This window comes from Syngnathus leptorhynchus, chromosome 6 (assembly GCF_054491065.1).
Source record: "Syngnathus leptorhynchus isolate UIUO chromosome 6, UIUO_Slep, whole genome shotgun sequence".
Classification (NCBI taxonomy): Eukaryota; Metazoa; Chordata; class Actinopteri; order Syngnathiformes; family Syngnathidae; genus Syngnathus; species Syngnathus leptorhynchus.
The window spans coordinates 528,551-555,739 of NC_141200.1; the positions used below are offsets into that span (position 1 = coordinate 528,551).

The following is a 27,189-nucleotide window of genomic DNA, read 5'->3' on the forward strand; positions in this document are numbered from 1 at the left end:
TTTCTTTTGTTTACTATCAATATCTACCTGGGCATTTAGGACCGATGTGGCGTGGGTGGTGACGTCACACCACGTGCCAATTTCTCTCTGCATGTGGCTGAGGTAAGACACGAGGTGCGCTCTCGATTTCGGCTAATTCAAGGAATACGACTCCACATTACGGCGCAAGGAACGTGATAAATACTTGAGTAGAGATGTCTTGTGTGATTTGGGGTTCGCGTTGTAGTGGCCAGGCAACGCTTTTGAGCTATCATCGAGCGACGAAATGAGCTAATGTTGCTAACGCCAATTAGCGCTTGAGCTAATGTTGCTAACGCCAATTAGCGCGCATGTTTTTTGTGCCTTCTGAGAGATCCGGCAAGTCCTTCGCAGTTGCATGACACGCTCACGAGGCATTATGTGCACTCAGGTATGATGTTTTGATTGTACATTTTGTCTTCAGTGGTGTCGTGATCCTTTGGAGAAGTTGGTATACCCTCAATTTTCTTTTTTCCGAAGTAGTCACAGTAAAAGGGCCCGTTTTAGAAAGTGACATCAAGAAAGAGCGCTCATCTCTATTTGCTGACTCGTAAGATGTTATTCTTTTACCACTTTGTCTACTGCTACCTCCTAAATCATGCCCAAATACGATCCCCTTTCTAATAATAGGAAGAAAAAGAGTAGTAAAGGTTTTTGTCTACAACATTGTTGAAATTTTATTCTGGAACCCTGAATCTAAAACAATTTTGAATAGATACAGGAAATGTTCCTCTTTTTCTTTCACATTCATGTCAACTTTGCTGTTTAAAAAAAAAAATTAAATAACTCAAACGGTTAAAATGTTTACATCAGGTCACTTCATTTGAAAATTGGGTGAATAAAAGAAAAACCATAAAAATTGTACAAAAACAGGGTCCTTGCAGCGTTAGGTGCTGGAACCCCAATTAAAGAAAAATGTTTAAATAAAGATGACCTATTACAGATGTGTCTGGAGTGCCTGCCCAGCCATGAAATGTGAAGTTATTCGACAACTTGCCAAAATGTGATTTTGCTAACTTGTGACTTCACAGTGGAGCAAACCAGTTCCACGGCCAACGTTATGATGAAGATGAAGTCCCAGAGCGGAAAAAGCCACCGGTCAGATGGTGGGAAATGAAAAAGCCAAAAGGTAAGCAGAGCTGCAACAGATATCCAAATCTGGCCCCTAAAATTTCACAATAGCAAGAGATAAATGTTGGCCATTTTTCATCCTTGGGGGATTTGAAGGAAATGATCAAAAGAATGTCCTTGAACAATTCAATCATTTGTGTTGGTTTGTTGCTTAAACGTTGAAGCAAATCCGTCCGAGAGCACCTCGGGAGGTCTCGCAGCGATGCTTACAAACAAGTGTCCGAGAAAATGACGAGTCTAGATGGCGTGCTGTTTGTCGCGAGCTTCGTTGTCGGGGTCGGCGGCGGGCCGCTGGCGGTTCCAGTCCCGCAGACCTTCAGGTAGGCTGGTGTCCTCGTCTAAGCTGCCCGTGCCCTCCACAAAGTCCTCGTACGTGGACTTTTCCTCGAATGGCCGCGGGCCCAGCAGCTCCAACATGTCCGCCTTGTCCAGAACTTCCTTCTCCAGCAGCCGCTTGCCCACCTGAGCCCGCACGCACACGTTCAACACAAGCAGGACCAAGGAAGCTGAAAGGGAGCGCGGGGTTGCGAACGTACCAGCTCCACCAGGTCCTTCTTGTCCTGGACCAGCTGGTGCGTGTGCGCGTACGCTCGCTCCACCAGTGCCCGGACCTCTTCGTCGATCAGCTCGGCCGTGGCTTCGCTGTACGGCTTCTCCAGGACCATCTCGCCCTGGCGCGGCATCTCAAAGGACACTTGACCCACCTTCTCGCTCATCCCGAACTGGACCACCTGTCCGTGGCCGCACGACGGGCGGGAGCTGTTCAAAACCGTCGCCGAGAGCGCGCGCGGGCGGGCGGGCGTACCTGCGCGTATGCCGACTGCGTGACTTTCATGAGGTCATCCTGCGCGCCGGTGGTGATGCGTCCGAAAAAGACGCTCTCGGCCACGCGCCCTCCCAGCATCATGCACATCCTGTCGAAGAGCTGCTCACGGCTGTAGAGGTACTGCTCGCGCGGCAGGTACTGTGCGTAGCCCAGTCCCTTCCCGCGGGGGATGATGGACACCTGGGGGCGGTTCGCAAGTCTCAGTCCTAGCCGCCCGCTTTGCGGCTGTCAAAGGCTGTTCTCACCTTAAGCAGCGGATCGGCGTGCTGCAGGAACCAGCCCACCACGGCGTGACCCGCCTCGTGGTAGGCCACTGTCTTCTTTTCTGTGGGCTGAAGCACCTGCGTCTTCTTCTCCAGACCTGAAAGAACAAGGCAGACCAGGATGGCAAGCAGTCAAGCGAGTAAATCGAGTATCTTGACTGCCAGAGGAGGAAATGAATCAGGATTGGACGCACGGCAACGGCGGGCGGATCCCGGACTGACCTCCAATGACCCTGTCGATGGCCTGCTCAAAGTCCTTGTGGCCGACGTGCGGGTGGAGGTGCCTGGCCGCGATTAGCGCCGCCTCGTTGCAAACGTTGGCGATGTCTGCCCCTGCGTGCGCGCGCACACAAAAAATGGATGAGCATCGCCTTTTGTTTCAACGGCCGCTCAGACAATGTGGCCACGTGCCGGTGAAGCCGGGCGTGGCGGCGGCCATCTTCCTGGCCAGCACGTCCTTGTCTACGTTGGGGTCCAACTTGATGGGTCGCAGGTGCACTCGAAAGATGGACGCCCGCCCTTTGATATCCGGAGGACCTGACGAGCCACAACAAATTTTACTCCGGCTCCCCCTTGTGGCTGCGAGAGAGAAAGGACTCTTTGTTACCGATGTAGATCTGCCTGTCAAAGCGTCCGGGCCTCATGAGGGCGGGGTCCAGGACGTCGGGTCTGTTGGTGCCGGCCAGGACCACAACGTTGGTGGCGGTGTTGAAGCCTGACGGACAAACGGCAAAGTGAGAGGCGGGCGGACGGACCCCCAAAGAAGGCGCATAGCGGCTGCAGCCGGGACCCACCGTCCATCTCCACCAGCAGCTGGTTGAGCGTATTCTCCTGCTCACTCTGCCCGCCAAAGTTGCCGCCGCCTCGTTTGCGGCCCACTGCGTCGATCTCGTCGATGAAGAGGATGCAAGGAGCGTTCTTCCTCGCCATGGCAAACATGTCCCTCACCTGTTAACAGATACTTTGCTGTCAGGAAGCCCAAGCACGCGGCGACAACTTGCAAGTTTGCGCGCTCACCCTGGCGGGACCGACGCCCACAAACATCTCCAGGAATTCCGAACCGTTGACTGTGATGAAGGGAACGTTGGCCTCGCCGGCCGTGGCTTTGGCCAGAAGAGTCTTGCCGGTCCCGGGAGGTCCCGACAACACGGCACCCTAGCAAAATCATCATCATCATATTTCTGCTGGTGATTCCCCCCCCCTCCAAACAAAAGTGGCACCTTGGGGATCTTGGCTCCGAGATCCTGGTACTGCTGCGGGTTCTTGAGGAAGTTGACAAACTCCAGGATCTCCAGCTTGGCCTCCTCGCAGCCGGCCACGTCCTTGAACTTGACCTCGATGTCGTCCTTCATCATCTTGGCGGTGGACTCGCTCATGCTGAAGGGCCCGCCCCTGCCGCCGCCGGGCCCCGCCCCCATAGGCCCGCGGCGCAGCGTGAAGAGCAGGAAGCCGATGAGCAGCAGCGTGGGAATCATGCTCATCAGGAAAGACCTGCGCGCGCACAAGGGCAAAAGCGGCGTTGAGGAACGTCCCGAGGCCTTTTGACGCGACGCTCGCTGACCCGTCGCTCTCGGAGCTGTAGACCACGGCGGGCCGGCGCGAGGCCTCCATGCCCAGCTCCGAGTGGGCCGTCTCCAGGTTCCTTTCAAACGTGTCCACGCTGCCGATGTTGAACCACACGTAGCTCTGCGCGCAACAGGATGACATTTTCCAGAATGGCGTCAAATTCGTGTTTAAGAGGAGCAAACAAAATAATAATGTTTGGTTGAAATTCACCGGCTGGAAATGTGGACGTTGCCACTCACCCCTTCAGCGCCGGGCATGAGGATGACGCGCACGTACTGCTTATTGACCACTTCCAGACGGTCCACCTAAAGACGCAGAAAGGAAAGAAAAGAAAATGAGCCAGCCCGAGTTGCGGCGGGGGCTCGTGGAGGCACCTTACCAAGCCGCGGCCCAGGTAGCGCTGCACAAAGTCCTTCCAGCTGATCTCGTGCCCGCCGTCGCGGAAGTACATGTAGACAAGTGTGGAGGAGGCGCCGGCCGCCAGGACAGCCAGGTAGCGGAAGTCCTTCTCGTCCCACGGGAAGTCGCCCTGAACGCAAACGGCGCAAGCGACATGGTTGACATGAATATTGATTCCCTCGCACGTTTGCTACATTTAAATTGTGTTCACGTCACATATGAACAGGGCAAAAAAAAGCCCAGGACATTCTTTTGTTTTCAGCACTAACAATTGGAGTTTATTTGATTGAGGATTCTGTGACTGTTTAGCTTTGTAACATGTAAAAACAGTCTTGTAGAGGATGACAGATTGGAATTCATTTCGGAATTAGTTCGTTGTCGATGAACCAGTGCACCACTTTACGCCTTTATGTGCTTGATGTAAAAGGAATACTTTGGCGCCATCTTGCTGCAACTCGGTGCCAAGCAACGCGATGGGAAAAGATTGCGTGATGCTGCGTCAGTCAGTCACCACGCGAGAGCAACTTTGTGTGAAACGTCGCGGCGGCGCGGGTTTCGGGAGCCCAAACCTTCTGCATTCGACTCCACCAGTCTTTTTTTCCTCCTCCTCCTCTCTTGCCACCCCCCGTCCGTCCTCCTCGTCCTCCTCCGCTTTCTCCTTTCACGTCTGGAAATCATAGACAATCTGTGTGAGTGACGACTCCTTATATCCAAAAGCAAAAACAAATGCCGTAAAACATCTGACACGGGTTGGATCCAGCCAGGCCTTCCTTCCTTCACCTTGGGGCTCAGTCGAATAAAGACGTTGCCGAAGCACCCGAAAGCCGCGCGGGGACACATAGGTTGGGGACGCCCTCTGAAAAGAGCATGCAAAGTCATTCATTGACGTTCACATGAACCGAATAAGAAAAGAAAAACAATTCATTCATGAACATTAACGGAGACTTTATGTACTGCAAGCCTCAATGAACAGTTTGGGTGGTGCTAATCATTTGGATTCCCACAAACTACGCCATGTTGTGAGGTTACGTGAATGAGCTGTTACGTCAGCACCGTGTTTACCTTCCACTCAAATGTTTCATTTCAAAGGAAACATTTGGGCAGTCCTTGCTGAAGTTTGACAGAAGCAGATCCGCTCAAAGTTAAACTTAGCGCGATTCTCCAAATGGACTCTTAAGTTCAACAGCTAAGACGAATGACATCATTGATCAACTGAAAAGTACTTGAATGACGCCAAGAGTTCATTACCGGCAAGCCGAAGCGCGTGTATCCGCCAATGAAGCGACGTCCGACGGCGCCGGCGTTTAGCTGAGCCGCGACAAATGCAGCCCGGCAGCACAGAGGTCGCGCGGCCGCTGAGACGAGCCTCAAAAGCTGCGACATCCCACCTTTCCCACCCGGGCTCTAAATACAAAGTTGTTGAAGTGAACTCGTCTTTCCCCAGCTCATCGTCGTGCTGTTATTGAACAAGGACCGACGTCAAATGTCAACCCAATCAGGCCGAGCCTTGGGGTGGCCTTTTGTAACGCCTGATTAGAAATAGAGAAATAAAAACAGGCTTCATAAAGAAATATATTTTAAAATATATTTGCTGCTAATACATGTTTAAAACAAAACTTTCTGTTGTATAAGCATATTGACAGGGATTTGTACAAGTTCTATCAAGGTTTATTTTCAAGCAGGCCGATTACAAAGAGTTAAGGGGGCCTCACTGAGGAACGTCTCCTTGATTGGTCGGAGAGAAAAAGATCACGCCCCCAAAACGCAGTCAAACGGGAAAGTGACTGACACTCGTATTACAAAATAGACACAAAACAAAATCATACATTTGGAAGGAAATATATTTGTTGTCAGAATAATCACAAAATCAACAACTATGTAGTTGTATCGTTTATCAATTATCACTTTACGCCAATAGAACAGTAACAAAACAAAAAGAATTAGATTTGAGGTTAAAGGCTAAAGCAGTGCCATTCAATTTGACATTTTTTTGAATCAATGTCATTTGTGATTGAATGTGGTTTAAAAGTCAAAATGTGACCCGTGAACACAAACGTTTCCCTATCACATGAACTGAATGAATGGTGCAACTTTCTCCTCCTTGTTGACGCCATAGGGTGGGATGGGATGGTCAATGCAATCCAGGCCATTGAGCAGCCAAAGAAGGCGGGGCAACAGTACCCTCAACATCAATGTTTACACTTCACTCAGTGTTTGTGTTTGTAGTCTTCAAAATTCGGATGGATTCGGTTCATCAATATGCATGGGGTTAGGAAACAAAACAAAAATTCTTCATTTGTAAGCATGCGTGAGCGAGTGTGTGTGCGCGCCTGCGCCTGCGCCTGCGCCTGCGCGGCCCTCAGCTTCCCATGTACGTGCTGAAGGAGAAGCGGCTCATGAGCAGCGGCAGGTGAAGACTTTGCATTGAATCCGTGACGGTGAACACCACCTGTAGCACACACACACACACAAGTTGATCCAAAGATCACTTGAATGTGGATGAGCATCTGAAAGCATTCCAAAATGTTCAAAGAAGAGAAAAAGAATATGACGACTGGCAAGCGTGTAGAAAAGATGACCTCGGCGTAGGGATAGAAGGAGTCCCGGTCCAGGCTGGTCCAGTACGAGCCGGTCTCAAAACGTAACTTGTACATTCCCGGGACGAACGCTTCCCGGCTGATGAGACCCGGACAGCGGCCGTCTTCGTCCGTCGTTCTGCCATTTAACAAAAAGCATGGAACTTGAACATTTCCTTTCCCTTACCACTAGATATTGAGCGTCGTACCCGACGTTGAGCATGTTCCACAGCTTGAGCTGCGAGTCGAGTCGATGCAGGCTGAGGGACACGCGTGCGGCCGGAACGCCGTCGCTCATGTTGAGTACGTGCGTGGTGAGCGGGCTGCGCTCCGACGTCATCGCAACAATTCCCTGGGCAAAAAAAAAAGAAAAGATATATTTATTCCAGATAGATTTTTCAGACTAATTGGCTGATTCATCCGTTATCACTGTTTTACTCTCCACTTTGAATCAGGCTCCATCAAAATCTTCATTTTGATGCGAAGACAGAATGTTTACGATTCGTGATGGTCTGAGTCGGATCAATGAGCACATACGGGCAACAAATGCGAAATTCTCTCACGTTAGCTCCATTCCAAAATAAATTAGAAGATGAGTAAGTACGCTTACCTGGTGGTGAGTCGTCTGCCGCTCTCGTCGGTGTGTGACGACGCGGTGCGGCGCGGCGTGCACGACAAACAAGCTTGCTGTCAAAGGTCGGCGTGTCCGGAATGAATCATTACAAAAAACAAAAAAAAAAGTCAACAAACAAGCGAGCGCTGGGCCATTTAATCATCAATGTTAGCTCATTTTAAAAGCTCGCCGCAATTGTCTTGTTGATGCTGACGGAAGGGAAATTGCTGCTTGCACAGCTCAAGCCAATGATTGAATCCAGATTAGAAGGGAAATGAATCATCTTTTGCTGATAACAGCTTTCCCGATTTATGGCAAAGTTGGGAAGACTCCCGCGTCCCGCGATGAAATTCTCGACACTGGCCGGGGCCGGCCCGGATTCAAATGCCGGCCCAGCACTTTGCTTCAAAATCCCTCCCTCCCTCCATCCATCCTCCATCCATCCGTCCTTGACATGGATCCTTGTAAGTAGCCCCCCCGGGGGCTCCAGTGTGAGGCCTCCATTCTGTGTCACCCCGACAAATCCAGGTGAGCATTCTTCTGCTCGGTTGAGGTTGACAGCGACCGCACCGGTTGCTCTTCTCTGTCCGTTCAATCCGGGGTTAAATCCAGTCGGGGTGTCCCTGAACGCCTCGCGGCGAGTTGCGCCTACTTAACATTCAAGCCCCAGCAGCGGCCGGGGTGTTGCGCAAGCGCGGCCCATTGAGGAGGCCCGGATGCCGAGAGAGGGGAGCGCCGGGACGAGCCATCCGGCCAGATTGGGACCAGCCGCGGCGGGAGCCACAGCACCAGCGGGAAGGCCGACATGGACGGGCCGCCGCGTGACCCCAAGACCCCGGCTCCGGACCGCGTGACCCTCAAGAAGGAGATCGGCCTGCTGAGCGCCTGCACCATCATCATCGGTGAACGGCGCCGCCGCCGTCGTCCTCATCGTTAGGCAACTAGCGTGTCTGCGCTCGACGCGCGTGTGCCGCTTTGAATGAATGAGCTGAGCCGAGCTGAGCCGAGCCAGGCCGAGCCGAGCAGCGTGAGCGTCGTCAACTTGCCTTATCAATACGGACGGAGCGCTGCGCCGCGCCGCGCCGCGCCGGCTGTTCAATTGCGCCCGACTTTGGGCCGGTCGCCGCTCCATGTCAACAAGTCAAGGCGTCAATTACGGGGCTTGTCCAAAGACTGTAGCAGTCCATGCGTCTCATGAAAAGTCAATAGTGGTGTCCAAACTACGGCCCGGGGGCCATTCATAACCACCACCCGTAAGCTAAAATGCTCATTAAAACCAAATAAAAGGCCAATTATTGCATTATATTTGAATCATGATGGGTTACCGCACTAAAAGCAAATGTTTATCAATGTGTGTTGAACCGTCGCCCCCTCAGGGAACATCATCGGCTCGGGCATCTTCATCTCGCCCAAAGGCGTTCTGGAGCACTCGGGTTCGGTGGGCGCGGCGCTGCTGGTGTGGATGCTGGGCGGAGGCGTGGCCGCCCTGGGCTCGCTGTGCTACGCCGAGCTGGGCGTGGCCATCCCCAAGTCGGGCGGCGACTACGCCTACGTCAGCGAGATCTTCGGAGGCCTGGTGGGGTCAGTTGGCGTTTCCCGCTTTACGCCGGCCACCAGCCGCTTCGGGCCTCATTGAAGCTCCGGTGCCGTCAGGTTCCTGATACTGTGGAGCGCCGTGGTGATCATGTACCCGACCACGCTGGCCGTCATCGCGCTCACCTTCTCCAGCTACGTGCTGCAGCCCGTCTTCCCCGAGTGCGCGCCGCCGTACGCCGCCACGCGAGTGCTGTCGGCCACCTGCCTCCGTGAGTCAGCCTTTGAAAGTTGCTTTTATTTTGGGAAAGATCATTTGTCACGACGGCGCGGGTTGGGAGGTGAGCGCGGGCTCGGTGGGCGCAGGTGGCGCTTCTGGTGGGTCGCTCACGTTTTGTGGCTCCTTTGCGACGGAAACCATCCGTCTGGCCGGACCGACAAGAGTTTCTTTGTGCCCGAGAGCCGGGCCACCGTGAGAGCGCGTGACACTGATGGATGAGCCCCCGGCGGCACAGTGCATTCCTCGAGCCATGGAGACCCGCCCGCCCCCGGCCATGGAGGGATGAAGCGGAGGACGGATGGATGGATGGACGGATGGACGGATGGACGGATGGATGGATGGATGGATGGATGGACGGACGGACGGACGGACGGACGGACGGATGGACGGATGAAAATGCAGAAGCTCACCATTGTGATTTCCTGGCCATGTTTCCTGATGATTGCGAGAAAGCACGAAGAACAGTATTCGTGGTGAAAGGGAATTGGGGCAAATGTGTTTTGTGACATTGGCGCAGTGTTGCTGACGTGGGTGAACTGCTCCAGCGTGCGCATGGCCACCAGAATTCAGGACGTTTTCACGGTGGGCAAGCTGCTGGCGTTGGGGCTGATCATCGTCGTGGGTTTGGTGCAGATCTTCAAGGGTAAAACTCCTTTCCTCACCTTTCGTCCCACCGGGAGTTGACCGTGGACTTGTGGTTCCTCCAGGCAACTACGAGGCGCTGACGCCGCAGGCGGTCTTCTCCATGGAGCGGACCCCCTCGGTGGGGCAGATGGCCCTGGCTTTCCTGCAGGCCTCCTTCGCCTTCAGCGGATGGAACTTCCTCAACTACGTGACGGAGGAGGTTGTGGATCCCAGAAGGTGCCCGCCGCTCGTGCAAGCCTCGTTGGCAACCACAACAACGACAGACGTTGCTGGTTTCCCTGTGTGCCTGTTGGTTCAGGAACCTGCCTCGCGCCATCTACATCTCCATCCCGCTGGTGACTCTGGTCTACACGTTGACCAACATGGCCTACTTCTCGTCCATGTCTTCCGACGAGCTGCTTTCCTCCAACGCCGTCGCCGTCGTGAGTTTCTCCAGCACGAGCTCGTGTTAACGCTAACGTTAGCCTAAATACGAATACGGTACCGTCTTCTCGTCCAGACGTTCGGAGAGAAGCTGCTCGGCGTCTTCTCCGTCATCATGCCCGTCTCCGTGGCGTTGTCCACGTTCGGCGGCATCAACGGCTACCTGTTCACTTCGTCCAGGCGAGTGCGGGCCGCTCGCCGTCCGTCGCTAGCGTTGACGTCGGCGCGAGCCCTGGGCGCATTTGCCCTGACCGCGTTTGCGCCGCCAGGTTGTGTTTCTCGGGCGCCAGGGAGGGTCACCTGCCCGGTCTGCTGGCCATGATCCACGTGGACAAGTGCACGCCCATCCCGGCTCTGCTGGTCTGCGTACGTTCAAACCGGCCTTTGCTCCGCTAGCTAGCTAGCTCGCGCGTGGCCCGGCGCCTCCTCTCACGGCAGCGTGCGTGCGCGCGTGCTCGCTCGCAGTGTACGGCCGCCATGGTGATCCTGTGCATCGGAGAGACTCACAACTTGATCAACTACGTGTCCTTCATCAACTACCTGTCGTACGGCGTCACCATCGCGGGCCTCCTCTTCTACCGCTGGAAGAAGCCCAAGCTGTACCGCCCCATCAAGGTGCCAGCTCACCTCTTGTTTGTCTTGCTCCTTTCTTGACTTTGTGCTCGCTGCAGGTGCGTCTGCTGGTGCCCGTGTGCTACCTGATGTTCTGGGCGCTGCTGTTGGGCTTCAGTCTCTACTCTGAGCCGCTGGTGTGCGGCGTGGGTCTTCTCATCATGCTAACCGGCGTGCCCGTCTACTTTCTGGCCGTCCACTGGAGGGCAAAACCAAAGTGCCTCAACCGCTTGATTGGTGAGCACTTGTTGAACTTTCAGCTCGGACAGTCTTGTGGCCATGTGAAGAAACATCGCTAACGTCGCTGTTGTCGTGGTGCAGAGACGGCGACCGTGGTGGGCCAGAGCTTGTGTTTGGTGGTCTTTCCTCAGTTGGACCCCATGGAGGCGGAGGAGTCTTCCGAGTGAACGGAGCCGTCGTCCGGTTCGTCCGCTAACTAAAAATGGATGCCACCTGATGCCGTGTGACATATATGGCGAGCGGACGCCTTTTCTTCCTTCCGGACTTTTGCACGTTGTTTTATTTCCCAGCACGCGACGTACAACTTGTTCATGTGAGCCAAGCCAGCTAAGCAGCAAAATGTACTGGCTTTTAGGAGAGAAACATCCTCACACGCGTTTGGATATTTGACAGGGCCAAATGTACTTCATTTTTTGAGAACTAACTGCTGGATTAGGTTGACATGGTAGTGTCTTCTTTTCTTTTCTTTTTCTAAAAGAGTCAGCTCGTCCTGTGTGTCGCAGTGGGCCAGCGTATTGGTTCTGACTGAAGGTTCCTTTATTTCAAATCCAATCTGAAATGTTTATATGGACGTGTATTTCACACCAGGACGTAAATAAAAAGTTCACGGTCACATCATGACGAGAAGTCAACTTGTCAAAATACCTCCCTGACTTTGCTTTTTTTCCACTGTAAATTATTTGTAAAGTATTGACAAGGCAATATTGTTAACTGTCACGTATTTAGTCATGGTTATCACTATCAAATAGTTTTAGACCCGACCATTCTATCCATTCCATGGATTAAAAGAAATATCAGATAGCATTTTATTCGCATTAAAATGTATTAAAACATTTTCCCGATGACTGTTTATTAACCAATTCTTGTTTATGTGGTGTTATTTACTGATTGATAAACAACAACAGATAAGCAATATGACAAAAGAATTGATGGAAAGAAAGAAAGAAAGAAAGAAAGAAAGAAAGAAAGAAAGAAAGAAAGAAAGAAAGAAAGAAAGAAAGAAAGAAAGAAAGAAAGAAAGAAAGAAAGAAAGAAAGAAAGAAAGAAAGAAAAGCAGATGTTTACAACTATTTTATTTGGATTAAACAGGAAAAAAACGATGATCAAATACGAGGCGATTGATTTGATATGCGATTTGGTGTCAACTAAGCGATTCATTTTGACACCTTTAGAAGTAAGCCTGAAATCTTATGATTTTGATGACTCCACATTAAATGACAAATTCTTGCATGTTCTTGCTTTCGTTTTGTTTTTGAATTAAATCGAACTGCATTACGCCTTGTTGTGACGTCACCGCCCTGACCAGGAAGTAGAGCAGCACGCGTCAATTCGCTGCTCTAGCGTGCCGCTCATTCACTCACTCTTGTCCAATTGGGCATTTTACACGTCGGTAAGTGAAGATAAAGTCAATCTAAAATTCGGTCGACATTGTTTTGTACAATTGGTGCGTCGTCTCGCAACTAACTGTGCCAGTTAGCCGAGCTAAAATGGGAGCATTTAACCCGAATTGACTGAGCAGCCATACTCCACTTTTCGTTTAGTTTGAGCTGGAGGAGCAAACGGAACAAATAGTGGATCCAATCTTTTTACAAACTTATGCCATGACGCCGTTATTTCGGCATTTGTTATGTGTCCGTTGTCTCCCATTTCATCCCACTGAAATGTGGATGCTAGGGTTCCTTCTGCTGTCAGTGAAAAGTTGGATTTGAGCAAACGGCTCAGAATCAGAATGAGATGACATTGCTATCGTTTTGTCTCGTGGTGCGTTCAGGGACTCAACTGGCCCACATGAGCAGGAGGAAAAAACCCTCAAGTCGAAGTTGCCGGTGGGTGTGTCAAGCGGACTTTGCTGTGCTGCGTTCAGGGACTTAAGTGGACATGGCCGGGAGGCTGAGCTTCTCAAACATCACAGCCCTGGCCCCCATGGTGCGGGTGGGCACGCTCCCCATGAGATTGCTGGCGCTGGACTACGGGGCTGATGTGGTCTACTCCGAGGTGAGGATGGAGACCGAGTTCACGGGTTGAGGTCCAGGCGAAGCGGGCTTCCATCCATCGCGCTTGTCCCGTTGTTTGACAGGAGCTGATTGACATCAAGATGGTGCAGTGTCGCAGGGTGGAGAACGGTGAGCGCCGGCAACAGGGAGTGCGTGTGTGTATGTGTGTGTGTGACACATGTACGCTTGGCAGAGGTTCTGCAGACGGTGGATTTTGTGGCGCCGGATGATCGCGTCATGTTCCAGACCTGCGGAAAGGAGAAGCAGCGAGTCGTCTTCCAGATGGTGAGACCAGAAGCGAGACGAGCGCGCACGCACACTTATTTGGCCGTCTGTTGTGTCGCAGGGTACGGCCGACCCGGACCGAGCCCTCGCCGTGGCCCGACTGGTGTGAGTTCTCATGCCTCCTCAAATTTGCTGACTGCTCTGCGCTGTTCCACAAAGTGTTTGTGAATGTGGTCCTGCTGCTCGCCCCCCAAAATGTTACAGGGAAAAGGACGTGGCGGCCATCGACGTCAACATGGGCTGCCCTAAAGAGTATTCCACAAAGGTCCGTTCCAGAACATGGCAGGTACTTTTATTGAAATCCAGCCTATGTTTATCGGCTGTCAATCGTTTTTTGCAGGGCGGCATGGGCGCGGCTCTCCTGTCTGATCCCGACAAGATCGAGGCTGTGAGTGTCGTGCGCTTCGGGAGCGGCCGCTCGGCTCGGCTCTTGATGCGTTCGGTGTTGTGTGCAGATCCTCCGCAAGCTGGTCGGCGGCGTGGACGTGCCCGTCACCTGCAAGATCAGGATCCTGCCCTCGGTAACAACTCATTGATTTGTTGTCGGCTGCGTGTATTTTTTTCTCAACCCAATTTCTCGCAGCTGGAGGACACGCTGACTCTGGTGCGGCGGATCGAGAAGACGGGCGTGGCCGCTATCGCCGTCCACGGCAGGTGAGCCCTTTCCCGTCGTCAGTGCAGTGCCCCGACGCCCGCCGTAGACTGACCCGGCCGAGCGCGCAGGTTCAAAGACGAGCGGCCCAGACATCCCGTCCACTGCGACTACATCAGAAGCGTCGCCGGGGCCGTATCCGTTCCCGTCATCGCCAAGTAAGGACGCGCGGAGACCAAAGTTCCAAATCCAAACCGAGGTTGGCCGCAAGGGACGCTTTATGTTTGAAACTGTCAGCGGGGGCTCCCTGGACCTGGTCAAGAGCTACGACGACATCCGAGCCTTCAAGGAGGCCGCGGGCGCCTCGTCCGTCATGTTGGCGCGAGCCGCCATGTGGAACCCGTCCGTCTTTCGCAGCGCCGGACCGCTTCCTCTCCACGACGTCATGATCCAATACCTCACATACGTACGTAGGAACGAGTCGGCGGATGGGTATGCCACTTATCAATCACGTGACCCCGCGTGTGTGCAGGCGCTGCGCTACGACAACCACGCCTTCAACAGCAAGTACTGTTTGTGTCAGATGCTGCGGGACAAAGTGGAGTCCACTCTGGGCAAACGCGTTCAGGCGGCGCAGACCAACCGAGAGCTCAGGTACGCTCGTAGTTGGACGCAAAGACCGAGAAATGGCCGTGTCCCGGATAAACGGTTGCCGCGCGTGCGTGTTCCAGCGAGGCGTACGGCCTGGAGGAGCTGTTCGAGCAGACGCAGGCGGAGCTGGAGGCCCGTCGCGACGCCCTGCTGAGTCCCGAGCGACGGCGGGGCGACGTCGTCGCCATGGACGGCGACGTCACCACCATGGCCCTCAAGTTTCAACGGTACCATTTGCACCCCCCTTGAAAAAAGTGGAGTGACCCCATGTGGTTTGTTTGCGGGGAGGCAGACGTGAATACCCGCCGCAGCTCACGCCCAAGATGTTCCTCCTGGAGTGGAGCCGGCGACAAAAGATGGAGCAGCCCACCTACCAAACTGTAAAGGAAAAATGCCTTGGCCACCCAATGGCTCTGCCAGACCGCAACGTGTGTGTGTGTGCGTTTGTGTGGCCGTCCAGGTGCAACGTGCGCAGGATCGAGCCTTCCAGTCCACCGTCACTGTGCAAGACAGGAAGTACAGATCGTCCCTCTGGTGTGTACACGCACAAAGAAAAATCACAATGAAGACAATGGTGCTCACTGATGGATATTTTGCTTTTTTCAGGGAGAAGTCGAAGAAGTTTGCGGAGCAGGCGTCCGCCGTGGTTTGCCTGCGTGCTTTGGGAATTCCCGATGGTCGCGCGGGTGAGGAAAATGTGCAACGCCTGCACAAAAGGAAGCTGGAGGACACTCGCAACGCGGATGAAGACAAGAGGAAGAAACAAGTGTTGAATGACGACGGAAGCTTGTGAAGGCAAAAACGGCGCCAATGTTGCCCGTTTGACTTTTGATTTATTTTGAGCTCCCTTCAACACAAACACACGCAATCTAGCAGACGCCCGGAAGGCGCTTTAGATTGGAACACGTGTGACTTGAAACTCGACTTACCAAGTCGGCCAGCTTTTGATTTTGTTGAGCTTTTGCCCGCAGACGTTGCCTTTGGCCAAGAGGGGACAGCATCATTTTGAAAATCATCCATTTCTTGCGCGTCAACGATTGAACGAGATCGTAGTTCTAATTTGATGTCCTAACATGAAGTGAATGTTATCTTTTCTGGAAACCTTCTGATTATCGTTTTATTCTCGTCTATGATGTGTCCAAAGTCGGTTCTGAAGGGCGGCTGTCTTGCCTGGTTTTGCTGCAGGAGCGACGCATCTAAAACACACAGGACGGGACGGGACTGGACGGCGGCCCTTCGGAACCCAAGCTGGACATGCCTGGTGTAGGAGAAGCGCTAGAGAAGTTTGTTTGTTTTCTTTATTAGCACAAGAAGCTCATGGTACGATCAAACAAGTGTCCTTCTGAAATAGTGGGGTGGCTCATGTGACGCATTGGGGGCGGCAGAGCGTACCTAAATCAAGTTGAACTGCACATGGCACAGTGCAGGAGCTAGGAGATGAGCAAAGACTGACTGACTGACTGACTGACTGACCGCATGGCCCACTGGGAAGAACAGTGATGAAAAGAAAGAAAGGCAGAAAGAAACTTTGGTTCTGTGTTGATAGAAATATGATACCTTTGGATACGTCTTCCTGACGGTGCGTAACAGTAAAACAACGGAATCACACTGGTTTGATTGACTCGAATTGTTTTTGCGCTTGATTTCTTCAATTCCAATACAAATAGTGAGAACACGCCCGATCGATGACGTCAGCGCCGGGCCAGCACACGCTGCGTTCAAGCATCTCGGGGCGAATTGCCAAAACAGAATATCAAGTACCGGCTAAAATGATTCAATTAGAATAAAGTGAAATTGAAGCGTGGATTTTGTAATTTTGTTCACAATTTCCATCCATGTGTATTTACGAGCAATGTAGCTCAATTGGAATTCCGCGCAAGAAGAGAACAAACTGAAGATGACCGAGGCGACCTGAAGGCGGCAGCAGATCAGCGCGAGGAGTGCAAATGTACTCTCGCTCCTGTTTGACCAACAGCAGCAAACAGCAAGTCTGTCAGTCCGTTCCTTCGTTCGCCATCTCGTCCAAATGTAGCCATCATCTCAACAAAGTTGGCCTTGAAGCCCGCAGATGCCTACGAGCAAGCGAGACAGGCGACATCGACCACAGGCAAACTTTTCTTGTCTTCTTTTGGAGCAGAGGACTTTTGCTTTCGATGTCCTCCGCAAAGTGTGCGGAGCAGCTGGACTTTGGTCTCCTCTTCGAGGAGGACAGTGGACAAGGTGAAGGTTAGTTGGCTTGTCACTTTTCCAACAAGTTTGGCTTCCTCGTCAAGTTGACGCCATTTTGCGCAACTTCGGCCGAATGTTGTAAATGGCGACGTTGGCGTAATATAACTCCGCAGGAAGCAAAGGAGCACAACAATGCGCATTCCACATATTTTTTGTCCCGGAATATAAACACGGTGCTCTCCTTTCGGAGCATGTTGACCAAAATATGCCTGCGATTTATTTTGAAAAGAACAAGAGGAAGCGCTTATGGTTTGTGCCTCAATCTGACACACCCAGGTGTCAGCTGTTGAATTCTGCTCCATTTTTAAATTGGCACTCGGAAAGGAAAAAAAAACAAAAACAAATTTGTTGTTAGGATACTTGACCGGTGAATTGCTTGGTGATTTTTTTGTTCTACTTGTGGTGACAACACTTGATGCACTTTTAACAAACAGCACAGTGGCAAGTAGGAAGGCCAGATACAATCTTTGCTTAGGTGTCAAAACTACCTATAGTTGAATCATTTGATTCTCCTTTATTGCCTTGGTTTTCTTTCGTTTCTGGAGTGACTTTCCACTTTAAATACTCAGAGCCACTGAAGATGTCAGCTGTTTTTGACCCGTTGGAGTAGCTTGGAAAAAGGCCAATCCAAATGACCTTGCCAACCCAACAAGTGCACATCAAGAAATTGAGAAAAAAAAATGGTGTCATGTGATTTGCCGTTTGGCCCGGCCTCAGTTTGTCAGCGCACTAGTGTTTGTAAATAAAGGTGGCCGCCGGCAAAGCCACAGGTTTGCAATGCAAACATTGACGAGGGTGCCGTCTCTCGGCAGGTGTCCGTGGTCAAGTGAGGACAACTCCGTGGCCCACGCGGGCCGCTCCCCCCTGCAGGCAATACGCAGGGCCGGATGATGGCGCTCGGGGGAGCTCGCCGGCGTTGCACTGTCCCAGCATCCAGATCACCGCCATCGCGGCCAACGACAGCGGCGGCGGCGGTGGGCAGTGCGCAGAGGGCGGCTACGAGGAGGCGGCGTGGCCCAGAGACCAGCTGTACCTCCCTTTGGACCCGTGCTACCGTGACGCCCCCTTCTGTCCCAGGTTGTTGTGCAGCCGCACGCAGGTGCTTCAACACCTGTGGATTTGCATATTTTTGTCAGAAATGTTTTCCCCAATACATTTCAATGGGTGTTTTTTACCAGAAGGGCAGGTACTTGAGCGCTACCTAGTGGCCAGGTGTGCTTATATTATATTGCAAAAAGCATGCAAATAAAAGGTGGCCTTTTTTTTGTGCCGCAGCCCCTGCAGCAGCCTGTCGTCCCGCAGCTGGCTGTCGGACCTGTCGTCCTGCGACTCCTTCTCTCACGCCGTGGATAAGGACACCGACGAGGATCTGCGCGATGCCGCCCTGCTGCTGGCGCTGGGCTCCTCGGGAGCTGGAGCTGGAGGCGGAGCCTTTGGCGTGGAGCTGTGGCAGCAGAAGTACCAGGACCCGGCGCTGTCGCCTTACCAATCTCCCCAGCACTCGCCTCGCGCCAGCGTCACCGAGGACACGTGGATGAGCCGCCGCCCTTCCTCCAGGTCGCCACGGTTACCGCTACCACCTTTTTAATTCGATTGTCAGAGCAAAACGTTTTTATTTGTAACACACATCGCAATAGTAGAAGCGTTTAAGCAATGGATACCAACACTGCGCAGACTGACCGCCCGCCCGCCGTCTCCGTGCGGGAAGCGCCGGCACGCAGAGGCCGACGCCTTTTCCCGCTCACCTTCCCCTCAGCGCCCGTCTTTGGACGACGCCCGGGCGGGCCACGAGCTGGACGTCCCACCTAAGACCAGAAGGACTTTGGGGACGCAGCCGGTGGGAGATTCGCCGCTTGAGGAAGTCCCCGGCATCGAGGCGCCGCCACCGGGGAAGGAGTCACGTGACTGCGGCGACTTAACCGAACTCTTCCTGCCGGTCCCCGCCCACTTCAGCTGGACTGCCCCCGGAGCCGCGCCTCTTTTCAGGTACCCGACTCCTTGATGTCCAAGAGAGGAAGTGGCGTGATGCCGAGGTCCGCTTCCCTCAGAGCGTCGTCACCGCCCCCTCTGGACTTTCCTCTCCCGAGCGGCTTCGGGTCCAACCGGCTGAGCGTGGAGGCGGAGCCCAGGCCGTACCACCGCGCTCACTACGAGACGGAGGGCAGCCGAGGCGCCGTCAAGGCCGGCGACGGAGGACACCCCAGAATCAAGGTGAGCCCACGGGTCGGGAACCACGCTGCGACCCTTGACCTCGGCTCATGTGTGCAGCTGAGCGGTCCGTGCTGGCGCCCCCCCGCCGGCCTCTTGCTGTTCATGGGCACGGCGGACGAGCGGCGCCCCCTCCGGCCGCACGCCTTCTACCAAGTCCACCGCGTGACGGGCAAGACGGTGAGCACGCCCTGCCGGGAGAGGACGCTGGACGGGACCAAAGTCCTGGAGATCCAACTGACGCCCGACATGACGGCCACGTAAGGGCGACAAATGTCTTCGGTCTCTTTTCAATGTCCGACTATGATGCCTTTTGATAACGCGGGCAAATTTTGGAAAAGAAAGTGTCATAGGGCAAGATGTGAAAAGGCAAAAATTGGGTTTGCTTGCTGTTGCTCAGCATCGACTGCGCCGGAATCTTGAAGCTGCGCAACGCCGACATTGAGCTGAAGAACGGCGAGGCGGACGCGGGCAGGAAGAACACGCAGCTGCGCCTGGCCTTCCGGGTGGCCGTGCCGCAGTCGGACGGACGGGCGCTCTGGCTCCAGACGCTCTCGCGGCCCATCGAGTGCTGTGAGTGACGCCGTCGTCGGTGCCGCCGTCCACCTTTGTTGACGTGGCGGCGCTGGGGTGCCTTGCAGCGCAGCGTTCGGGTCAGGACCTCCCTCGCGTGGAGCGCTTTACGCCCACCTGCTGCCGGCGGGAAGGAGGAGAGCGGCTGCTCATCATGGGCTCCAACTTGTCCTCTCGCTCCAGGGTGGTCTTCCTGGAGAAAAGTCACGGTGAGCTCTCAACATTTCCACCCCATTTTTTTGGCTGGATTGAATCCTTCAATGTGGTGCAAGTCAAGTTGGAGCTTTAATGAGAACTCACTTCCTGCCAGATGGGCGTGTCCTTTGGGAGACGGACGCCGCAGGCGTGCTTGAAGCCAGCAGCAACGTAAGACGTGTCTGGATGCCCGCCACTTCCTCCGACCCGCCTGATGTTTGTGTTGGTGTGTTTTGCGTGCCAGACCAGCCTGACGGTGGTGGTTCCGGCCTACGGGCGCGACGCCGGCCTTCCGGCGCACGTGCTCTTCTACGTGTCCAACGGCAAAAGAAGGCGAAGCGCTCAGCAGAGCTTTACGTATCTGCAGGGGGTCAAGCAGGAGCCCCGGGAGGCGGCTTCCTGCCGCGGCGACGCCCTCTGTCGGCCCCCCGGTGAGCAGGTTTGGCACGACAGGTGGGCGCAGGGCAGCGAGACGGACGGCCAACGGGAAACGGAGGACGTCCTCGAGTCAGCGTCTCAGCTCCAGGAAATCACGCTGGACGACGGTAAGAGCGTACCTTTTTTTTGTTGCAGCCGCGTCATTGGTAAAACAAGACCATTTGTTTTACAATTTACACGCGGTGACCTTTGTGCATATGTGCAGTCAACGAGATCATCGGAAGAGACGCGTGCGGTCCGAGCGGCGCCGACCCGCCGGACCCGTACGGCCAAAGAGACTGCAACGACGCCACCTTCCCCTTCTGCTAAGCTCGGGGAATTTTAGCTAGTGTGCTTATTTTAGAGTCTGCAGCTAATGCTGGTTTTAGTTTACAGAATGCGCAAAGCACGTATGACACCAACAATTGACGTTTCTTTCTATTGATTTAATTAAAATAGCATGGAGGCCAACAAAAAGGCCAAAAGTTGATTTTGGCCGACTTGGGTTGACCTGAAAGCAACCCGTTGCTCTGTGCAAGCTCGTTGACTCGTAGTTGATTCATTAATGAGGCAATGTGCGTTTTGTAATGTCTCAAAGCCTTTCCATTTCAGACTGTGAAAATCGCAATGTCCCATCAGCAATGAGCTATTTTTGGAACAGGCCCGCAGACAACTCCCCACCGGTCCGGTCGTTCATTTAAAGAGCCATTGGTCCGGGTCCATCTGGACCAAGCAAACCTCGCGGACGGGTCGCCGCTCCGTCCAGCAGCTGCGGGCGCAGGTGTAGACCAGCACGGTCCCAAACTCTGGCGGCGAGCGGTCGCAAGCCGCATCAGCGTCCTTCCAGCTCAGCAGTGCCACCAGCGCCGGCATGAGCTGCAGCTCGAACGTCAGCGGCCCCCCGCAGCAAGCGCACGCCGGCCGCCACTCGTCGGCCGGAGGTTTGGAGATAAAGAGCGGCTGTCCGCCGCGACAATAGCGCAGGATCTGCCCCGGGCACATTGAGATCTTCTTGCGGAACCTGGAGAAGAAACAATCGCCGTGACGCGCTCCACTCTTCTCGTACTTCTCGCCGCCATCGTCATCGGGCAGGCCCGCGACCGCTCCCTCCCTCCTCTCATAGTCTCTAAGCAGTTGCTCGGCGTGCGAGCGCTCTTCCACGTCATCTTGGCCCCAAGCGTCCTGCTCGTCCACCACGCTGATGAAGTACGGTCGCAGGACGGGAACGTCCGGCGTCGGCTCTGCCAGATGCAGGACTTCCAGTCGGTCGCTCGTGACGTCCACGGGATCTACGACAGTTTTTATTTTGTATCAAACATCCCAAATGATGATTTCTTTAAAACACAGTCGAAGAGTAAAATATACAAGTTGAAAACCAATTCTTCAGCATGAAATGCAAACGTCATAGATCCAATACAACTAACTTTACGTCCCACTATAGGTAGCTCGTTTTTTCCGCCCCCTGGCGGCCGTCAAAGGTAACGCCGTGGTAAACAAAGTTGGCTCAAGTCGTACGTTACCTGTTTCTTCCTCCGGGACAGGCTTGGCGATGCCTTCCTCCTTCTTCTCGTCAACCACGATGCCCCAGTCATCGGCGGAGTCACACCAGTCACTAGCCGACAGAGGAGTCTCCTTGGCCGGCTGGGGCTCGCCGGGCGCCGCTCTCTCGTCGACCTCCAGGCTCTGAGAGCGGAGCGCCGCCCAGCTGTCCGGCCGTCCGCAGCACTCGGGGGCCAGGCAGGCGAACAGCTGAAGGCACCGGTGGTACGGCGACTCCTCCAGGGGACAGTACACCTGTACCACGTGCACCAGCGGGGCCGAGCAGTGCCCGCAGTGGCAAAACGCCCGCGGGAGGCCCGCTACGACGTCCGGAAGGCCGCCCACCTTGTTGGTGAGGAAGGACGTGCGATGTTTGGACTCGTCGAGCTCGCCGTCGCAAAGACCCAAAAGAGTCGCCGACATGGTCACGCGTCGCTCGTCTAAAGGTAGGCAGGCAGGCAGGCAGGAGCTCCTCTTCTTCGCTTCGTGACCACTGCTGCTAAACGTACACTACCGCCACCTACAGTAATCGAGCGGCAATAGCGTCCCGCACGAATGCTATTTTTAGACCATCTAAAAACAAATTCAGAATAACAATAAACTCAACACCTCAATAAAGTAGTGTAAAATAATTTCATATAAAAAAAACCTCAACAGCCCCGCAAAAAAATTGAAAGTCTAAAAAAATAACACAATTCAGACCCAATGAGTGATCATCATGTCAACTTGATTTATTGTCAATAAGTGAGGTCAAAGGTCTAAAAACTGGATGGAAGTGATGCTGATTAAATGTCATCGTTTTATTTAACCATCCCGACACATAAAAGTCACTTCTTATGGCAAGGCAACAACATTTTCTCCCTTGAAGAAAGAAACGAGTAGACGCTCGTGCGGTCGGTCCGCTTGCGGCAAATGATGACGACTTGACTGTCACCGCGATCGCAGAGCCTCCCGCCAGCAGGAGGCGCTCAAAGCCTCATTCACGATGCCTTCACTGGTCATCGTCGCGGGTGACGAGCGGCGCTCGGTTTGGCGGGAGGTCGGCTCGGATCCGCTGCCAGCGGCCCGGTGGCCAAACGATGTGAGACGCGCGGCCGTGGAGGAGCGCCAGCGACACCTTGCCAAACAAAACATAGTAGTACTGAGCGCCATCCCGATTCCCATTGGACTGAGTTTAGTTTGACCCACAATCTAACAGGACGCTTCATGCGCTGCTTTTGCTTACCGGGCCAAAGGTGTTGCTATCCAGACTGTGGCCGTGGTGGTCGCCCTCAATCCACAGGTGGCCGTCGGGAACGCGTACGTGTCGCTTCTTGTAGCTCAGAGTCCTGCGCCGAAACAAAATCCCTCAGCATTGTAAAATACTATTCTTTTGAAATAGCAACGCAAACTAGCTTAGCATGTTCCAAGAGAGGAAAGGAAGCAATGACCTGATGAAGTCTCCCTCCAGGCCGATGACACGCTTGATGATCTTCTGCTCCGGGTTCTTGGGAGACCTGAGAGGACACGCAGTCATTCACCCTAGGCTGACACAGCATCATCAGGTTAGGAGGGGACTCACATGATGGACACGATGTCTCCTCTCTGGACGTGGTACTTCCTGACACTCCAGCGATTCAGTAGGACCACGTCACACTCGGACGCTCCTTCCGGGTTTAGGAAGGGCTGCGATGCAAACACGCGCGTGTTCGTGTCCATTTTTGGTTACTTTTTTTTTTTTTTTTGGGAAAGGCTCGTCACCTGCATGGAGGCGCCCTCTACTTTGGCCACGTACGCCAAGCGGTCCAGGACGGTGACGGTGACGGGCACGGCCACAAAGAAGCCGCTCACAAAGGCGCGCAGGTAGCGCCGCCCCCTCGCGGCCCCCTGAGCCATGCTCACCTGGACAGGCGGCAGACAGCAAGCTGGGGGGGCGGCACAGAAAATGACGCAATTCAGTCATTCATCTTGTACAGGTAATGAATCTGCAGTGTAATTCAGAATTTGATGTAAGAATAAGTGGAAATGGAAATAGTAATAATACAAAGATTGCTGCAGATTTTAAGTTTGTAAAAGAAAGCTCATTTTCCTTCAAATATTCATTTGCTAACCCACTTTTAATTCACACAATTCCAATCATTATTGATGATTATACACTACCAAATGTCAATTTATTTGCAGTACACAAAATAAACGTAAGGACAAATGTTTCTTTTTTGAATAACTGACTGTTTGACCACAACATCCTGGGGGGGGAAAAGAAGCTAACAGCTAGCCACGTGACTATAAAACATAATCAAATAATGGCTGGCTGAAAACGACGCAGAGCAGAAGTTATTTCACGTTCCTTGCCGTGACGTGACCTTTGACAGCAAAAGAAAAGCAAGGTCAAGTGACCGTGGAGTGAGCTAAATAAACCATGCTCATGCTAACACACTCACCAGCATGAGCTTCACTTTCCTGATGCCTGATGCGGGGAAGTCCACACCAAATTGCTAAACGCCTGACCCTTCAACGTGTCTACTTCTTCAACCTCGCACTATTTTTGAAGAAAGAAAAAAAAATCACAAGATGTATTCATACTGAAAACGAAACATTATTTGAAACATACCGTTTATTTGATTGAACATGGCAACCGCTGACGTCATAAATCGTGGGCGTCGTGTGGCCTGTGATTGGTCAAAGCTGCTGTTTTGGTCATGTGATGCAGCAAGATGGCAACTCGCGACAGGGGCGATGATGGTATGATCAACTTTTGAAATTCATTTTACGCCATTTTAACCTTCTTTTTCGATTCTTTCCGGGGCTCTTTGAAAGAAGCCAACTCATGAGATGCTGGTCAAATAAAACCATCAGTGACACCTCCAACGCTTCCGTTTCTACCGTCTTTAGCTGCTCGTGCTAGAACAAGCTAACTTTTGAGCGTTTTCAAACGAAGCTTGAATGTGAAATGAATTCATAGAATAGAGAGGAAAAAATCTGAAGTGTTCCGGGTAAAATGATTTCCCCCTAACATGTGATCGGTGTCAGGCACGGACCACATCCTGGAGCCGCTGTGTTTCCCAGAGCAGCCTGACGCTGCCGATCCCGGCGATCCCGACTGCCATCCACTCGGTCCACACTGCGGAGGTGCACAGACGCTGGCGTGTCTCTTCTGCTCAGAGACGCTTCCAGTGACGCAGAAGGACGTCTTTCTCAAACATCTCCTGCTGCAGCACAAGTTGGTCATCGCTGATGTCAAACTCATTGCAGACCTCCCAAAGTGAGCCACACGCACGCTTTGTGTATCTTTACTCCCGAGCGAAGGAGCTTGAAACGTGTCGTGCGCAGGTACCTGCTGTACTGGAAAGGCCGATTCTTGGAGCAGCCCATCACTGATTTCTGCAGTGAGATCAAGACCAACTCCACCGGGCCAGTCGGTGAGTGCGCAAAGGTCTTTGTGTGTGTGTGTGAGATACATGACATCACATGAATGTCCCGTGTCCCTCCAGAGAAACAGGAGCTTTACTTCCTGCTGTGCGACGTCCTTCCGGAAGATCGCGCCCTGCGCGAGAAGCTCCAGCAGAGACGGCTGGTGAGAACCACGCGACGTTTTTGGGCTCTTCTGTGTTTGATGGCGGGCTTTGGCTTCTCATCTTCCAGTGGGAAGCGCCTGATGATTTCTCCTCCTTTGCGTCCCCAGGAGGAGGTGCTGGAGCAACAGCAGAAAGAGCGAGAAGATCGCAGCTTCCGCCGAGTGTGCATGTTCTGCAACGACGAGTTCGCCGGGAACAGGTCGGACGTCAGACGACGCATCGGAGCGTCAAATTAAACCTCAAAGGGAATCGGACCCGCTTTTCAGGTCGGAGCTCCTGAACCACATGGCCCGCGAGCACGCCTTCAGCATCGGGCTTCCCGACAACATCGTCTACTGCGAGGAGCTTCTGGACACGCTGCAGAGCAAAGTGGACAAGTGGGTCCGCACGCCGCTCTTCCGCTTCCTTTGAAAGGCGGCGTGGCGTTGACGGCGTCATTGTCTCCTGGCGGCAGCCTGCAGTGTTTGTACTGCGAGAAGACGTTCAAGGACAAGATGACGCTGAAGGATCACATGAGGAAGAAAGCGCACCGCCGCATCAACGCCACCAACCGCCAATACGACCGATTCTACATCATCAACTACCTGGTAGCCGCTAGCCGTTAGCGTCCGGGCGCCTCGTCGGTCCGCCTAACCCTAACCCGCCGGCAGGAGCTGGGCAAGACGTGGGAGGAACTGCAGGCCGAGGACGACCGCGAGCTGCCGAACGACAAAGACGAGTGAGCGGACGAGTCGGCGTGGGGTGGCGTGGCGCGGCCGCTCGCTTCGGGCGTCCGTCTGACCGCGTTCTGTTTGCTTCTCGCCAGCGACTGGTCCGACTGGCGCGCTTGTCCCATGACGGCCGTATGCCTGTTCTGCGATTATCGGCGCGACACCATGGACGACATCTACGCTCACATGAAGGTGATGAAACAGACGGGAATTTTTTTGAGTCTTGGACTCGACGGCTCAAAGCCTCGAGGCACCGGCAATTTTGCCGCTGCTTGTTTGTTGTTCCAGGGGGCCCACGATTTTGATCTCCAGCATCTGAGGGCGGAGCTCAGTGAGTCGGCCGCCGGAAGCCGCGCGCCGTCCGGCGTCTGATACGTGCGCTCCTCCTTTTTCAGGGCTGAGCTTCTACCAGCAGGTCAAGCTGCTCAACTTCATTCGCCGCCAGATCCATCAGAACCGCTGCCACGCCTGCCAGGATAAGTTTGGCTGCAGAAGCGACGTCCTACACCATCTGCGGGAGCGACGGCACGCCATGACGCTGCCGCCCGCCTGCGCCTGGAACCAACCGCAGTGAGTCTCAAAAGTCCACTGTTTGAAGTTCTATTTCAGGAAGTGAGGTCTATCTGTTCCGTCAGGTACTACTTCCCCACCTATGAGAACGACGCCCTGCTGTGCGTGCTTCCCGACAGCGACGGCGAGGACAGCGACGGGCCAGCCGGGGAAGACGGCGTCCCCGTCATCGCAGAGGACCTGTTGGACGCCGAGCTGGTCAAGGAGAACAGCGTCCTCAGGAAGCTGCTGAAAAACGCCACGTGAACCTCACCAACCTTTCGCACCGGACTCCACTGGGCACTTTTTGATGACATCATGTCTCAGATGAATTGCCCTAACAATAAATGGCTTTATATTTGGGGAATTGTCTCCAATTGTCTCTCGATGGTGCGTGCGTGCGTGCGTGCGTGCGTGCGTGCGTGCGTGCGTGCGTGCGTGCGTGCACGCAGGAAAATCATTTAGTTGTGGAAAGTAACAGGCCTTATTGACATTTAACAGAAAGATGGACTATGGATGGAAACGTACCGGCAGGCCACACATTCTTAAAAGTTCAATGTCACGTTAT

General features: G+C 53.6%; 8 protein-coding genes across 17 annotated transcripts; 4 read left to right on the forward strand and 4 right to left on the reverse strand.

Moving 5' to 3' along the window:
- Positions 1-669: 669 nt before the first annotated feature.
- afg3l1 (AFG3-like AAA ATPase 1) lies at positions 670-5,705 on the reverse strand. The gene is made up of 16 exons (XM_085914059.1): positions 5,452-5,705; positions 4,984-5,059; positions 4,773-4,870; positions 4,184-4,333; positions 4,044-4,109; positions 3,800-3,924; positions 3,459-3,729; positions 3,256-3,393; positions 3,033-3,186; positions 2,846-2,953; positions 2,650-2,775; positions 2,461-2,571; positions 2,221-2,336; positions 1,955-2,155; positions 1,686-1,880; positions 670-1,611 (listed from the first exon to the last, which is right to left on the reverse strand). Exons 1-16 carry the CDS (start codon positions 5,584-5,586, stop codon positions 1,387-1,389), a joined length of 2,295 nt encoding a protein of 764 aa, XP_085770185.1. The 5' UTR covers positions 5,587-5,705; the 3' UTR covers positions 670-1,386.
- slc7a10b (solute carrier family 7 member 10b) lies at positions 781-12,150 on the forward strand. Of its 4 annotated transcripts, XM_085914060.1 has the most exons (12): positions 781-1,147; positions 7,713-8,294; positions 8,769-8,973; positions 9,046-9,197; positions 9,723-9,848; positions 9,913-10,066; positions 10,149-10,272; positions 10,350-10,453; positions 10,543-10,639; positions 10,739-10,888; positions 10,945-11,122; positions 11,207-12,150. In XM_085914060.1, the coding sequence occupies exons 2-12, from the start codon at positions 8,198-8,200 to the stop codon at positions 11,290-11,292; spliced, it is 1,473 nt and encodes a 490-aa protein (XP_085770186.1). In that variant the 5' UTR covers positions 781-1,147; positions 7,713-8,197; the 3' UTR covers positions 11,293-12,150. The 4 variants fall into 4 exon arrangements, with proteins under 4 accessions (XP_085770186.1, XP_085770190.1, XP_085770189.1 ...); XM_085914064.1 differs by lacking the exon at positions 7,713-8,294 and having other exon boundaries at positions 9,751-9,848; positions 11,207-12,149; XM_085914063.1 differs by lacking the exon at positions 7,713-8,294 and having other exon boundaries at positions 11,207-12,092.
- Positions 6,027-7,433, reverse strand: urahb (urate (5-hydroxyiso-) hydrolase b). The gene is made up of 4 exons (XM_085914065.1): positions 7,390-7,433; positions 6,989-7,131; positions 6,783-6,918; positions 6,027-6,652 (listed from the first exon to the last, which is right to left on the reverse strand). The coding sequence occupies exons 2-4, from the start codon at positions 7,117-7,119 to the stop codon at positions 6,563-6,565; spliced, it is 357 nt and encodes a 118-aa protein (XP_085770191.1). The 5' UTR covers positions 7,120-7,131; positions 7,390-7,433; the 3' UTR covers positions 6,027-6,562.
- A 264-nt stretch (positions 12,151-12,414) lies between the features above and the next one.
- Positions 12,415-16,432, forward strand: dus2 (dihydrouridine synthase 2). The gene is made up of 16 exons (XM_085913458.1): positions 12,415-12,515; positions 12,897-13,120; positions 13,203-13,248; positions 13,313-13,404; positions 13,466-13,509; positions 13,609-13,669; positions 13,745-13,792; positions 13,860-13,925; positions 13,988-14,058; positions 14,128-14,214; positions 14,294-14,462; positions 14,529-14,650; positions 14,728-14,874; positions 14,940-15,027; positions 15,108-15,181; positions 15,254-16,432. Exons 2-16 carry the CDS (start codon positions 13,004-13,006, stop codon positions 15,438-15,440), a joined length of 1,419 nt encoding a protein of 472 aa, XP_085769584.1. The 5' UTR covers positions 12,415-12,515; positions 12,897-13,003; the 3' UTR covers positions 15,441-16,432.
- Positions 16,433-16,446: 14 nt separating this feature from the next.
- Positions 16,447-20,816, forward strand: LOC147055017 (nuclear factor of activated T-cells, cytoplasmic 3-like). Of its 6 annotated transcripts, none has more exons than XR_015066338.1 (11): positions 16,447-16,873; positions 17,689-17,953; positions 18,152-18,433; positions 18,551-18,862; positions 18,925-19,087; positions 19,145-19,344; positions 19,485-19,657; positions 19,726-19,866; positions 19,968-20,078; positions 20,220-20,397; positions 20,496-20,816. XR_015066338.1 is itself a non-coding variant. In XM_085913452.1 (11 exons), exons 1-11 carry the CDS (start codon positions 16,594-16,596, stop codon positions 20,597-20,599), a joined length of 2,277 nt encoding a protein of 758 aa, XP_085769578.1. In that variant the 5' UTR covers positions 16,447-16,593; the 3' UTR covers positions 20,600-20,816. The 6 variants fall into 6 exon arrangements, 5 of the variants coding, with proteins under 5 accessions (XP_085769578.1, XP_085769580.1, XP_085769579.1 ...); XM_085913452.1 differs by having other exon boundaries at positions 19,968-20,023; positions 20,097-20,397; XM_085913454.1 differs by having other exon boundaries at positions 19,968-20,023.
- On the reverse strand, positions 20,704-22,283 carry pdcd2l (programmed cell death 2-like). The gene is made up of 2 exons (XM_085913463.1): positions 21,790-22,283; positions 20,704-21,558 (listed from the first exon to the last, which is right to left on the reverse strand). Exons 1-2 carry the CDS (start codon positions 22,229-22,231, stop codon positions 20,963-20,965), a joined length of 1,038 nt encoding a protein of 345 aa, XP_085769589.1. The 5' UTR covers positions 22,232-22,283; the 3' UTR covers positions 20,704-20,962.
- A 241-nt stretch (positions 22,284-22,524) lies between these two features.
- Positions 22,525-24,819, reverse strand: immp2l (inner mitochondrial membrane peptidase subunit 2). Of its 2 annotated transcripts, XM_085913465.1 has the most exons (7): positions 24,399-24,819; positions 24,229-24,326; positions 23,549-23,712; positions 23,370-23,473; positions 23,239-23,304; positions 23,034-23,136; positions 22,525-22,925 (listed from the first exon to the last, which is right to left on the reverse strand). In XM_085913465.1, the coding sequence occupies exons 3-7, from the start codon at positions 23,681-23,683 to the stop codon at positions 22,800-22,802; spliced, it is 534 nt and encodes a 177-aa protein (XP_085769591.1). In that variant the 5' UTR covers positions 23,684-23,712; positions 24,229-24,326; positions 24,399-24,819; the 3' UTR covers positions 22,525-22,799. The 2 variants fall into 2 exon arrangements, with proteins under 2 accessions (XP_085769591.1, XP_085769592.1); XM_085913466.1 differs by lacking the exon at positions 24,399-24,819 and having other exon boundaries at positions 24,229-24,392.
- znf277 (zinc finger protein 277) lies at positions 24,461-26,988 on the forward strand. The gene is made up of 12 exons (XM_085913459.1): positions 24,461-24,529; positions 24,818-25,049; positions 25,118-25,206; positions 25,279-25,361; positions 25,470-25,561; positions 25,629-25,739; positions 25,817-25,949; positions 26,013-26,080; positions 26,168-26,264; positions 26,361-26,403; positions 26,468-26,642; positions 26,708-26,988. Exons 1-12 carry the CDS (start codon positions 24,502-24,504, stop codon positions 26,886-26,888), a joined length of 1,332 nt encoding a protein of 443 aa, XP_085769585.1. The 5' UTR covers positions 24,461-24,501; the 3' UTR covers positions 26,889-26,988.
- Positions 26,989-27,189: the final 201 nt, after the last annotated feature.